This window comes from Podarcis tiliguerta, assembly GCF_965153285.1.
Source record: "Podarcis tiliguerta genome assembly, chromosome: 5".
NCBI lineage: Eukaryota > Metazoa > Chordata > Lepidosauria > Squamata > Lacertidae > Podarcis > Podarcis tiliguerta.
The window spans coordinates 6,590,870-6,604,911 of NC_139538.1; the positions used below are offsets into that span (position 1 = coordinate 6,590,870).

Consider the following 14,042-nt stretch of genomic DNA (forward strand, 5'->3'; position numbering starts at 1 on the left):
CAGCCCTCCTGTGACAGACAAGAAGATGCACAGATCATTGCCAGAAAATGATCTTGCCACAATCTTTGTGTGTGCAGGGATGTGGAACCTGTAGCCCACCAGATGCTTTTGAACTAGCACTCCCACCATCCCTGACTATTGGCCACGGTGGTTGGGGCAGATGGGCTTTGTAGTCCAAAACATCTGGAGGGCACCAGGTTGGCATAGGCTGGGCTAGAGTCCTGGGTCAGGTTTCAGACCCACGGTGGGTTACAGCAGGAGCATCACCACCATGGAAATATATGGCAAGGAGTTAAGATGATACATGTCTGGGCTAGAGAATATTACCAATTCCAATGTTTTAAAAGTTAATATGTTCATATCCGATGGTTGAGTAATTTTGTATTTTCTGAAGAGTTTTCGCTGAAAAAAAGGCTCATAATTGTATTTAAGAAACAAACAAATAAACTAAACTATGGTCTGACAAAGAGTTAATGATTGCGGAGGAGGCAATGGAAAGGTGCCTGTTCTGTTTGTCTCTTGTCTTCTCTGGTTACACGTGAGCTGCTGTTGAGAAAGGCTGATGTGCTCCTGCTTCATTACTAATTGAACTTGTTCCCCTTCCGTCTGTTGGAAGGGGAGAAGTCCACAGCATTCTAGGCCAGGGATGTCCAACAGGTAGATCGTGATCTACTAGAAGATCGCAGTGTGTCTGTGGTAGATCTTGGGGGGCCCCCGAAACCCCCTGAAAGCTCAAGAACTTTAGCTCCCTAAAAAAGCTCAACAAATTTGGTAGATCACTGCCAGTTTTTTTATAGTGGGAGTAGATCTCAGTCTCTTGAAAGTTGGACATACCTGTTCTAGGCCATGTTGCAAAATGCAATAGAACAAAAGGAAGACAAGATCAAGAACATACTGTAATAAGCTGTTTTATTAATTCAGCTTCTTGTGTTACACAATGTGTTTTGGAGATAAGTGCCCTTCAACCAGCAGCTATGAACGACACACATTAAAACTAATATAAAGGGGCAAGATTCCGATTAATACTGAAAAGCACAAAACCATACAAAGTAGGATAATGGCGGCATGGCTAGCTATGTGAAATCAGGGGGAAACACAAGGCAACATAAAATGTTGTTGTATTTTCAATTTGTAAGTGGTAGCAAGACTTCCTTTCCTAGTGCCATCAGTTTCACAGCTTTCTAAATGACTCTCTGAAGCTGATTTCACAGCCCTGGCCTTGTAATCTTGGAGAGAGTATTAACCGGAGATTAGCACTTACTGTAGGATTTCCGTACATCAGGAAAATTCCTGACATGTCCTGACAGGAATCGGCAAAATGTCAGGGAACACCCACATGTATGGCAACCCAATGAAAAAAGCTCAACAATTTCCTAAAAATGGCAACCCTAGTTTACCGCAGAGATCCTTTAAGAAGATTTTGGTATTTTAGTTTATAATTTGTTTTTTATAAGTGCTTCTGGTTTGAGTGAAAAGGATTGAATAGGGCATGGAGGTTAGTACCTGTTGAGAGGCTGCTGTGAATGAATGCTGTGGTCTGTCTTTTTTTCCTAATAGTATTTTATTCTTTTTTCATATAGAAAGTTACATTTCTTAACCTTGGTAACCTCAAGGTAAGATTTCTTGCAATGTGTTATACATAGGGCTGCCTCTGAAGACAGTTCGGAAACTTCAGCTAGTGCAGAATTCAGTGGCCAGGTTGCTCACTGGAACAAGAGGATATTACATCGCTCCTGGTCCGGCTGCAGCAGCTACCAATTAGTTTCTGGACCCAATTCAAAGTGCTGGTTTTGACCTAGAAAGCCTTAAATGGCTCAGGACCACAATACTTCAAGGACCGCCTCTTTCGATATGATCTTACCCAGACCCTGAAATCATCTTCTGAGGCCCTTCCTTGTGTTCCTCCTCCATAAGAGGTCCAGAGGGTGGCAACACAAGAATGGGCCTGCTCTGCAGTGACTCCCCGTCTGTGGAATTCTCTCGCCAGGGAAGTTCACCTGGCCAAACCTTCCTTTTTATCTAGGCCTTTGGTTGATTTCATTGACATCCTATGCCCTTTTAAAATCTGATTTTTTTCTGTGGGGGCGTATTATTGGGTGGTTAATAATAATAATAATAATAATAATAATAATAATAATAATGTTCCAATTAACAAAACAATTGGAATATATAAATTTTCCATATAGAAAGTTACATTTGTTACTCAACAATTATACAGTGGTACCTCGGGTTACACACACTTCAGGTTACATACGCTTCAGGTTACAGACTCTGCTAACCTAGAAATAGTACCTCGGGTTAAGAACTTTGCTTCAGGATGAGAACAGAAATCGTGCTGTGGTGGCGTGGCAGCAGCAGTAGGCCCCATTAGCTAAAGTGGTGCTTCAGGTTAAGAACAGTTTCAGGGTAAGAACGGACAGGTTAAGAGGCTAATGATGGGAGTAAATTAGCCTCCCGAGTTTTCCCAGGGGATAGGAAAATGCTGCCTCGTCCGCAGTTGCCAATAAATCACCCCCGAGTTCGAAAGAAGGAGGGGGTGGGGGCACTGGACGGAAAGCCCTCGAGTGAGTTTTTGGATCTACTGGATGCTACTTCTGATTGTGATCCTGGTTGCATTGCTCAAGATAAATAATTGGAGAAGAGTAAATGCACATGTTTCGAGCGAAGGAAAGGGTGTACTGATTGCTAATTAAATCGACCACTGAGAAGCTCAGTGACGGGTTGTACTGAACAGAAGACTACATCAAAGAATCACAACTATGTCGGTATGTTGAAACGGATCGGAAACGGGGGGAAAACTTTTCACTTTTTCAATATGATTTACCTAACAACCCCTCCCCAAGAAGAACCGCCACATGACTGATAGCAAGTGAGATGGGAAAATAAACTGTGTGGAAATAAAATTATCAACTAAAGGCTCTGTTTTGCGGAAGATCTGGAAAGGTAACAAAAGGCTTTTGGATGACGCAGTTCTAATTGAGAACCGCCATTATGAGACTGACTTTGTTGCAAGATTTACAGTCAAAGGGGGAGGGAGCCAATGTTCTGTTCAGAGCCAGTGTGGTGTAGTGGTTAAGAGCGGTAGTCACGTAATCTGGGTAACCGGGTTCGCGTCTCCGCTCCTCCACATGCAGCTGCTGGGTGACCTTGGGCCAGTCACAGTCTCTCAGCCCCACTCACCTCACAGAGTGTTTGTTGTGGGGGAGGAACGGAAAGGAGAATGTTAGCTGCTTTGAGACTCCTTAAAGGGAGTGAAAGGCGGGATATCAAATCCAAACTCTTCTTCTTCTTCTGTTATCATATCTGAATTCTACGTTTGATTTGGCAAGAACTCCCCTGGAAAGGCTGATTTATGGAGAAACTGGTCTGGGAAAGTTCATGAGCAGACGCTTAGAGTGTATTTTATGGGAACTGCTGAAATGGCGCCTGCCGTTTGAATAGGACTTTTGGATCAGCGTGAAAATCCACACAGGACTATAATAATGTTTGCTTCAACTCACTTGTGGAGATAACTCAGAGGTTATTAAGAAGAAGATTGGAAGACGGGATTTGTAAAGGATAACAACAAAGAGATGGAAAGATGGGACTTGTGAACATCAAAGCAGCAGAAATATGAGATGATTGGACCCTTTCTGAACTCAAAGCATGGGTACCCCCCCAAAAAAAATTAAAATTCGGCTAAATATTTGGAGTTTATTATGTATTGGTATAATTTGGAATTAATGTGATATGATTGGTTTGTTAACTGGAAGTTTAATAAAAATTATTTTTTTAAAAAAAGAAAGAACGGACCTCCGGAACAAATTAAGTACTTAACCCGAGGTACCACTATATTCCAATTCAACAAAACAAGTGATTTCCCACTCACCCAATATCAATGTTTATAACTCGAATTACATACTATTGCAATTTAAAGTTCCATCTTATCTAATTTGATCCTCTCTAACATGTTTCTTAATATATTCTGCTGTTTTCTTACAGTTTAAACCCCGCTGTGGTCTTTCCATATGGGAAATAACTTTTTATATAGACTGGAAAGGTTTTCTAATCTTCTTTAAAAGATTCTAAATTCGTATCTTTTACCAATTTTCTGCCATCTCTGCATATTCCAAGATTTTCATAAAGCATTCTTCCTTTGAGGGTGTTCTCTCCTTCTTCCTCAGTTTAACAGTATACAATAAATATTTTTGATATGTAGTTTTTAATGCGTATTTTCAACTTTTATATGGTTTTGTGCTTTGCAATATTAATAATAATACTATTTACATTATTAATATTATTTGTGTTGCTTACAGCTTCTGACAACAGAGGCTTATGGCATTTACCAATTTAACCCATGCCATCGTTGAAGCTGAAATATCACAATTGTTGGGGGAAATAGATAAAACAATTGCTGGCATCAGACTGAGTTATTACTAAGCAATAAGTACCTGAATGAGAGTATTTTCATGCATCTTGAATCCAAACAACCATGTGGCTCCAATGAGAGGAAGCTGGAGAAGTCCTGGAGGATAATGCCTGCATGACCAGAGCTGTTTCAGGTAGTGCAGAATCAGAAGAGCCACCAGCAGAGCAATCAAAAGTGCCCATACCTCCATCCTTCTCTTGCTGTCTCTTTCTCCTTAAATTTTTCTAGGTTGCCCGGTCAGGTTCAACTCTCTCTAAGGAGTTTTTGCTTTCGTTGAAGACATCAGCAGTGTTCTCTGTTTTTATATGCTCAGTGATTAAAAACAAATAAGCAACAATGGGTGCAACACCATTTGTAAGCAGCCTTGTAATGTGATACAATCAAACACTAGTACTATCAAATGCTATAATCATTTTAATATGTGTCACACAGATGTGATGAAGTGTGCTTTATATCAGGCACATTGAACTCCCAAGAGACTGTGATCTACTTCCAGTACCTCGAGAGTCATCTGGTATTTAATATGGATATCTTTCCCTCTTATGGAATTGCTACTCCTTGTAACCTGTACCTTGGGAAGGTACCAATCTGATGTAGCCTTCAGAAAGAACTCTGAGTTCAAGCTCTTATTAATCCAGCAATGAGGGCCAGGATAGTAAATGCATTACAATTGCAAAAGCCAACAAACTTCTACCTGCAGTTGAATCGAACCACAGTGCAGTACAATTGCTACTGCCACAGAGAACTTGCTAGTTGCAATCCATCAGAGGTGCCAACTTGAATAAAATATGAGGAAGGGGGCAAGTGAGCCCCACCTCACATAATCAATCACATAATGTGGCTCATGTCCACCATTAGAATGGCAATTGCCATGAACTTTGGTGGAGCCAGGCCCCTTCACATATTTTATAGAGGCACTGAAGGGACCTCAGCCCCTAGTTCTTCGCTCCTAGGTAACCTATTTTCTGTTGAGTGCAACAATAATAGAGAACCTTTGTTCTGGACAGCCCTTTAAATGTTTTCTCATAGTCATGAGGAAAGGAGTCTATGGTTGCTCGTCTAATTCTTCAGCACACCCCCAGAGATGCCTCCTGTTGACATTCCACTGCCCAAGGCAGCTGTCACAGCCTGCCTTGTGGGTGGACCGGCCCTCTGCTTCATAGCTGGTTATGATAAGAAACCCACACACACTTTCCTGTATTTACAGCGGTAGCTGCTGGTGCTAGATACTGGCATGAAGAGAGGGATCCAACAGAAACTCTGCCAGCAGATATTCAAAATGTGTGCTGCATATTTCACTGCCTAATGGTCACCACCATATAATAGACGAGGTCCTTTTTTCAAATCATTCCCAAAGCATTCACCACATAATGGTCACAGGGCATTGTAAGTGTGCATGACAATGCCTTGCCCCAATTCAGACTACCTATGATCCTTACTGTACCTGTTCACACACATTCTGTGCATCCTAATCACACCAAAAACTGTTAGTAACAAGTAATAAGCAATATAAACATAATTATGTTTCTTCATAAACACTGTTGCCTCGATTAAGGGTCATGCTTTGGTTTTTCACCAATAATCGTCGCACCCCCCCCCCCCTTTTTTTGAAAAGAATAATTATCATAAAAATGTGACAATTATGGTGAAATATAGTACTTAACACTAAACATATTTAACCATTCATTTGTCATCATGATAAGCATTGTTCAAAGAGGGAAGGATGAAAATATATTTTGGCCTGTCAAGTATGTGAAGATGGATGAGATGGGGATTTGAAGTCATACTCTAGTTTAAGAGCATTTTGTTTAGGATTTTCTGTTTTCTCAGTCCACATTTGAATGTCAGATGAACATCAATTCAAAATAATTTATGTACAGAAGGAATGCTTCAGAGCAAGACCCCTTAACACACTTAAGTTTCCAATCCTTTAAGCTCACATTTCCTAGCCATTTCTATAGATGCTAATGGATAGATGTCAACCCACTTTAGCAACTAAATTGACTATGAGAAATATTTGGGGGGAACTCAATGCCATTTTCAACTGAGATTCAGGAAAAAAGGTGCTGGTTTCCAGGCAAGAGATTAGTATTCACTTATAACAGGGAATGTAATGATTCCTTGGATGAGCAGCATTCAGCTTCAAAGCTGATACTTACTTTCTCCATCTGAAGGAGATAGAAATCAATGAGATCCTGTGGATCATGCAGAGACTGATTCTCCTTATGCTCAGTGGCATAGCGTGGGTTGTCAGCACCCGGGGCATGGAAAGTAATTTGCACCCCCTAACCCGTGGATTTGCGCCCCTAACCCCCAGATGTTGCGCCTGGTGCGGCTGGCCCCCCCTGCACCCCCCACGCTACGCCACTGCTTATGCTTCTCTATCTCCTCCTTTGCAAATGAAAGCACCATCTCCATGCAGGACAAGGCCTTCTTGTGGGGCCCTGGGAGATGTTTCATGAGCCATGGGAGGATTTCACAAAGCTAAAGGAAAGATAGCAGAAATGCTGCCATTACCATGAGGAAGCTTGGTCACACCGTTTGTGCTTTGGATTAGCACTTAAAAAACATGATCTGCATTATTCTTCAGGGCTAGCATATGAGTCTCTCACTAAGAAGAAGGAAGGTGTCTATCGCTTTTCTGGAATCTCACAATGATTGGGTTCTATGAATTATCTGTAGCTGAAAATGTGAAAGAAAACTATCTCTCAAAATATTTTTCCAGCTCCCAGGCATCATTCCAAAACTGGGCACAATCACAGGACCCCTCCTGGAACACGTTAGTGGCCTTTTATGGTAGGTGGGGGTGGGGGGAATTCAAATAAGTTCACATTTAAAAGCAAATTTGCCTCATACACAAATTGAAAGACAGCCATCGTTTAAATGTACACTTCTTCATTTTTTTAAAAAATTTAATTGTATTTTTTAACTCTTCCAGTTTGCCAGTCAAGTAATTCTGATCTTTCATCGCAAAAAAACTAAACCTTGAAGAAGGATGTTTTTTCTCCTTCCTTGTTTTCTCATTAAAGATCAATTACTTACATTTTCTGATTACATAAGGAGCTAGAAAATTAAAGCTGGACTGATATAAAGCAGTGTTAGAAACTGAGATATGAAAGCTCTGAGCTAAATGGCACCTTAAACCTAGATTATGGGTGGAGCAACGGAATGTTTAGGTGTGCCTTTTTATTGACAAGAATACAAAGCTGAAAATGAATGAGCTGCAGCTAAAATCTTATATTCATTTTTCACATGGCCTAGTCCTCATCTGAATACTGTAAAAAACAAAGCCATGCTTGCCCTACCTGACCTCCTAATATTCTTAAGACAGTCTCTTCTCCAGTCTTCAAAGAGTGGCTGGAAGTGAGGAGGCAGAAAAGGTTCCTCCTTTCCTTCCACTCTGCAGTTTTAATTCAAAATTTTAGGCTTAGAACTGTGCCCAGAAGTCAGAAACTGCTCACACTAATGAAATTCCTTGTTTCAAATGTGCCTAGAACACTGATACAGTGGTGCCTCGCAAGACGAAATTAATTCGTTCTGCGAGTCTCTACGTCTAGTGGTTTTTTCGTCTTGCGAAGCAACCCTATTAGCGGCTTAGCGGATTAGCGCTATTGGCCGTTTAGCGGCTATTAGCGGCTATTAAAGGCTTAAGGGATTAGCGGATTAGCTGCTAAAAGGCTATTAGCGGTTTAGCGGCTTAGAAAAAGGGGGCGGGGAGCGAAAAAATTTCTCAAGACTTGCAAGACATTTTCGTCTTGCGAAGCAAGCCCATAGGGAAATTCGTCCTGCGAAGCGCATCGAAAAACGGAAAAACCTTTCGTCTAGCGGGTTTTCCGTCTTGCGAGGCATTCGTCTTGCGGGGTACCACTGTATAAAGTTGTCTGTAGTTTCCCAGTCAAGTGATATGGTCATGTGATATGGTCATGTGTGGCTTAAAATGCATACAATAGGGAAAATAGCACACAGGCCTTGCTTCAGGCAAAATTGCACACGTGTGTGCATTAAGAGAAATTAGCACTAAAATGCTGATGAAGTTTCATGAGTACTTTTTTAAAAAAGATCCGGAAGGGATGTAGAAATGTGGAGAACTGAACTTAAGTTTGGAAAAAGAGTTTAGTTGGGTCATACTGAAGGAAAGAGTGTACGTGACCAGGAGCATGCCTCCTGAGAAGGGAGGGGGAAGAGAGGGTGACTTGTCAGTAACTGGTGAAGCAAGACTGACTTGTCAGTAACTGGTGAAGCAAGACTGACTTGCCAGTAACGGGTGAAGCAAGAGTGACCGTTACTGGTGAGGCAAAATAGGGTTGTGCAAGGGGCTGTGCAAGTTGAGATAAACAAGGCTACTGCGCATGCTTAGAAATGCAAGGAAACCTCCCCACCCGATGCCCAAAGAAGGGAATAGAGTAAGTTACTACCCAATGCCCAAAAAGGGGTAAAAGGTATGCTGGCACTGTGTGATTGGTGGAAATTTGGTGTCAAGGGGCCGGTTTGGGGATGATAAAAGCTGTACGCGTGCTTCGAAGGGCGCGCCAGTTTTTAGAAATGATTCTGCTGGCGTCCTCTGTGCGGATGCAAATAAAGCCTTTCTCTCTGAAGAAATAGATCCCTGGTGCACTTGTCTCTTTCAAGGCGGGGAGTGCGAGCGAATGGGCTCTGGCCCTGGATCCCCAGGTAAATAAGGCTTCAATACAGGAGGGAGCTGCTTTCCTTAGCAGTAGGGACAGTGCTTAAGTTTCAAGTCTCTCTTTCATTAAAAAAATTCCAGCCAAGGTTTTGGCTGCAGGGGCCTCACTATAGGCACCATCATCATTGCCACTGCATAGTCAGTAGAGAGTAGACACAATTAGTTTTCCATGATGGCAACAAAAGTATGTAATTCCCTTAGTGAAAAGATTATTTTGCTCACCTCTGTCCCCTTTGGTGGGCTCTAGATGACCTGTTCTGAAGGTCATTGTTCCATTTTTATCCCATCGTTCCTCCAAAGAGTCTTCTGTGGTGGACAAAGTCTTCTTACTCATGCTTTTTATTTTATTTTATCTCACTGATAATCATAAGAAATTGAGCAGGTGGTGAGATAGTAAGTGGCCCTTATATCAGATCAATTTAAACCTGAAGTCACTTCTTCAACCCTCTATCCTCTATCCTCTATCTTAATGGATTCCAAAATATTGATTTGTGGTATTAAGTGTTGGTTTCTGTTTTCCTTCACTGTGCAGCGAAAGGGCTTGTCACGAGACAGGTGTTTACATTCCACAGTCTGTACTGTACTGTTGGAGTTTCTCACGGGAAAGGGAGACTGGATGTGACGTACACTGGTTTCCTGTTTTTCACTGGGTTGTTTCTCTCCAAGCTGTCGAGGAGAGAGGATGCTTTTCTGCTCCGGCAGAGGCAAGATGTCTTTCTGTAATATAACTGCTTTGAACTGTAAATAAAGCAACCAAGAGTATGCAGCACGTACTCCTCATCCTTCCGCTGGGCACGGAACTCTGCTTTAACCAACACGTGGTTATGGGCTCCAGAAGTCGAATCGGAGTGCCGGCAAAGGATCGGAATGCAGAGGGACGGATCGGATTGGAATCTGCTCTGCGCATAAACATGATTGATGAGGTATGTTGCTACTGCTCCGGGCAGCCTGCCAGCTTCTAGTTAATGGCTATATGGCTGGACTTTGAACTTTTAAAGCCGTTTTGCCGGGAATAGGAAAATGGCTCCCAGGCTCAAGTTACTATGCTGGGGAAATCGAAAGTAACTTTTAAGTGCGCTTTTGGAATAAAGCAGGTGCAGCAGTGACGCAGCAAGATTTAAAGCAGCATATATGACGCTGAAGGCTAATGCCAGAGTCATGATGGCCCTTCAGGATGCTTGTGGGATTCCTAAGCTCAACAAGAAAAATTATGCCGACTGGGTTTTGTATGCAGAGGCAATTCTGCGGAAAGAGGGTTTGTTTGAGGTCATTACAGAAACCCCCCCAGCTCCAGTTACAGATGCATGGAAAGTTAAGGATTCCAAAGCACGGGGAACACTTACATTGATAGTATCCCCAGAAGAGCTCTGTCTATTGCGTGATAAGACCTCAGCCAGAGAAATTTGGGATTCTTTGAGAGAGGCTCACTTAAGGACAGAAGCTGGATCTACTATGTTTTACTTTAACAAGCTGCATAATATGGCTCTTGCTGAAGGTGGAGATGTGCGTTTACATCTGATGGAGATGCAAAATCTGAGACATGAGCTGCAACAGAGAGGACTCAACTTTCCAGAGGCTGTGTATTCTTTCATGATACTACAATCTTTGGGTTCAGGTTGGGAGTCTGTTGCAACCCAGATTGCTGTGCAGCCAACAGCTCAGCTAACAGTGGACTTTGTTACTGCCGTGGTGTTAAATGAAGCAGATCGCCGGGGTGCTAGCTGCATGGGCAAGGGGGAGTCTTCACAGACGTCATCCCATAGTGCAGTGGAACCACCAGATGGCGCCAAAGCTTTGAAGGCAGTGAAATGCTACTCGTGTGGACGTCTAGGCCATATGAAGAGGGAATGCAGATATCCCAGGGCCAAGACAGAGCAGCGCAGCGAAAGCTCATCGCGTGGAAAAGGCCGAGGCAAAGGCAAAGGTCCGGTGTCTAGGACAACGCAGCACAAGGCTATGGTTTCACGCTTCACTCCAAAGGTTGCAGAGGTCCAGAAGACGTCTAGATCTTTCTTCGTTGTTGATTCGGCGGCGACCCACCACAAGTGCAACGATAAGAGACTTTTTGTGTCTTTTACACCGCAGGAAGGTGCGATTCACCAGGCGGATGACCACACTATTCCCAGTAAAGGCTACGGAACTGTTGTTCTTCACAGTTTGGACTTATCGATACAGAATGTCCTTTACGTGCCAGACGCCAAACATAATCTGCTCAGCGTTGGACAACTGAATGAGCGGAACATTGACGTTTCCTTCAAGAACAAGAAGTGCATCATCACAAAGAAAAATGACTATGAATTGCATGCTGAATATGTTGATCGTTTGTTTGTTTTGTATTATGATGATGTTGTGCAGGATGACACTTGTTGCATTGCAGGTTCTAACAAAAGTTTGCATGCAGGATGTATTCATGATTTTCATCGAAAATTTGGTCATTTGCATTTTGAGGCAGTATCTAAAATGCCTGCCTTGGTTGAAGGTATGACTATTAGACCCTGCAGGTACCACATGAAGTGCAAAGCATGCGCAGCAAACAAGGTGAAAATGGCTGCGAAAGGTAAGGTGTCTAGTAGGCAAGCTACGGAACCATACCAGATTATTCATGCTGATTTGGTTGGACCACTAGCGCCCTCTTTGGGTGGAAATAGGTACTTCATGGTTCTCATTGACGCATTTTCTAGATATATTTTTGTGTACAATCTCAAGCAGAAATCAGAGGCTTTTCCTAGGTTCAAGGAATTCTGTGCTTGGTTGGAAAATGTGCATGGTAAGAAGATAAAGACTCTTTTCAGTGATCGCGGGGGAGAATTCACTTCTCAGCAGTTTGAAGCTTTTCTGACTGAGAAAGGAATTCAACACGATTTGTCTAGTCCTCGCTCGCCATGGCAGAATGGACTTGCGGAACGGGCAAATCAGACATTGCTTCAAGGGTTAAAAACCTTGCTGCATGATGCCAATCTTCCAGAGAGTTATTGGGCCGAATCTCTCTCGTGTTTTGTTTACAGTTACAATCGCAGGTTATCTTCAGCGATTGGTTGTACCCCCTATGAGAAGATGTTTGGCAAGAAGCCATACATCAAACACATGAAAATTTTTGGTTCTGACATGTGGGTTCATTCACCACAAAATTCAAAGTTAGACAAGCGTGGATTGCATGGTATCTTTCTAGGTTATCAGAAAGGGTCTTACAGAATAATGATGACTGACTCTAAGACAATTAAGCTCACGAGAAGTGTTGAATACAATGCAAAGTGGGGGGAGAATGTGGGAATTTTCCAATGTTATCCTGATGACAGTGATGAGATTGAGGATAGTCAGAAGCAACCACAACAACCCACACCCACTGATGAAGGTTCTGAGTCTGAATCTGAAACTGAATCGGGTGATTCAGAGGATTTCAAGAGTGCGAAAGCCTCTATGCGACCCTCTGAAAGCTCTGATCAAGAATTGGAAGAACCATTGTTCACAATAGGTCGCTTTTCTCCTAAGAAGGAAGAGGAGAGTGTTGAAGACTTAAGGCTAATTCGTAGGTCACAGAGAGCCACAAAAGGCAAACCTCCAAAGAGATTTGCTGATGAATTTGCTACGATAGCAGTAACAGCTGTTAAAAGCTCCAAGAAGGTATTTGAACCTTCAAGTTTCCAAGAAATCCAGGGTTTGGATTCAAAGGAAGCTGAACCATGGTTAAATGCCATGAAGGCTGAGCTTGATTCCTTGGAAAGGAACAAAACATGGGAGCTAGTTCCAGTAGTTCCAGGAATGAAACTGCTTGGAAGCAAATGGGTCTTCAAAGCGAAGACTGATCAAAATGGCAAGATAGTCAGACACAAAGCCAGATTGGTAGCCAGAGGTTTTGCACAAGTACCAGGTGAAGACTATCACGAGACCTACTCACCCACAGTGAGGTATGAAAGCATTAGGCTTATGCTCAAGCTAGCTGCAGAGGAAAATCTACACATTAGTCACCATGATATTAATACAGCTTTTCTGTACGGATCTCTGGATGAATCACTTTATATGCTTCCACCTGATGGCGTACAGGTAAAACAGGGATTTGTTTGTGCTCTGAAGAAATCCCTTTATGGTCTCAAACAAAGTGCACGGTGTTGGCACACAAAACTCACTGAAGTATTGTTTTCTCTAGGTTTTCAGCAAGGGAAAGCTGATCCATGTGTATTTGTCAAAGAGGAGGGGCAAAAGAAACTGTACTGTTTGTTTTATGTTGATGATTTATTATTCTTTTGGAAAGATGTCGCAATGTACAATAACGCCCTAGCTCAACTGAAAGAGCACTTTGACATGAAAGATCTTGGTGAGGTAAACAACTACCTATCTCTGGAAATAGAAAGAGATCAAGATGGTAACATTCTAGTACACCAGTCACGGAAAATTGCTGATGTGTTAAGCAAACTAAACCTGATGGATGCTAACCCTGTAGACACACCGATGACAACAGGTTATCAGGTAGATGACACTGGAGAAGCATTTTCTGACTCTACACTGTACAGAAGTGTGCTAGGCAAGCTAAACTTCATTGCCAGATGTTCAAGACCAGACATTGCTGTTAGCTGTAATTTGCTAAGCAGACAAGTCAACAATCCTAGTGTCAAGGATTGGAAAGCTCTGAAACGCATAGCGCGGTATTTGAAAGGCACTATGCATTACAGACTGAGATTTAACAATCAGAAGTCTGGTGGTCTTGAGATATTTGCAGATGCAAGTTTTGGAAGTGACACTGAAGACAGGAAAAGTACGTCTGGAGTTTGCTACATGTACAATCAGGGTCTGTTTGATTGGTCATACAAGAAGCAAACAACAGTTAGCTTAAGTACTTGTGAAGCTGAACTGAATGCACTGTCTTATTCACTTAAAGATTGTGAATGGTTGATACAATTGTGCAAAGATATGAAAATTCCTGTCAAATGTCCAATCCAGGTTTACCAGGACAAC

General features: G+C 42.3%; 1 protein-coding gene across 11 annotated transcripts in view; it reads right to left on the reverse strand.

Annotated features, from left to right (window-relative positions):
• LOC310678313 (cytochrome P450 2J2-like) overlaps positions 1-4,655 on the reverse strand; it is a 159,981-nt gene extending 155,326 nt beyond the window's left edge. For 6 of the 11 annotated variants that reach the window (XM_083442129.1, XM_083442126.1, XM_083442121.1 and 3 more), the window contains exon 1: positions 4,431-4,655. In XM_083442129.1, the coding sequence (XP_083298255.1) occupies positions 4,431-4,598 (168 nt within the window). In that variant the 5' untranslated portion in view covers positions 4,599-4,655. The remainder of the gene's footprint in view (positions 1-4,430) is intronic. The other 5 variants (XM_083442123.1, XM_083442124.1, XM_083442120.1 and 2 more) reach the window with 3 other exon arrangements.
• Positions 4,656-14,042: the final 9,387 nt, after the last annotated feature.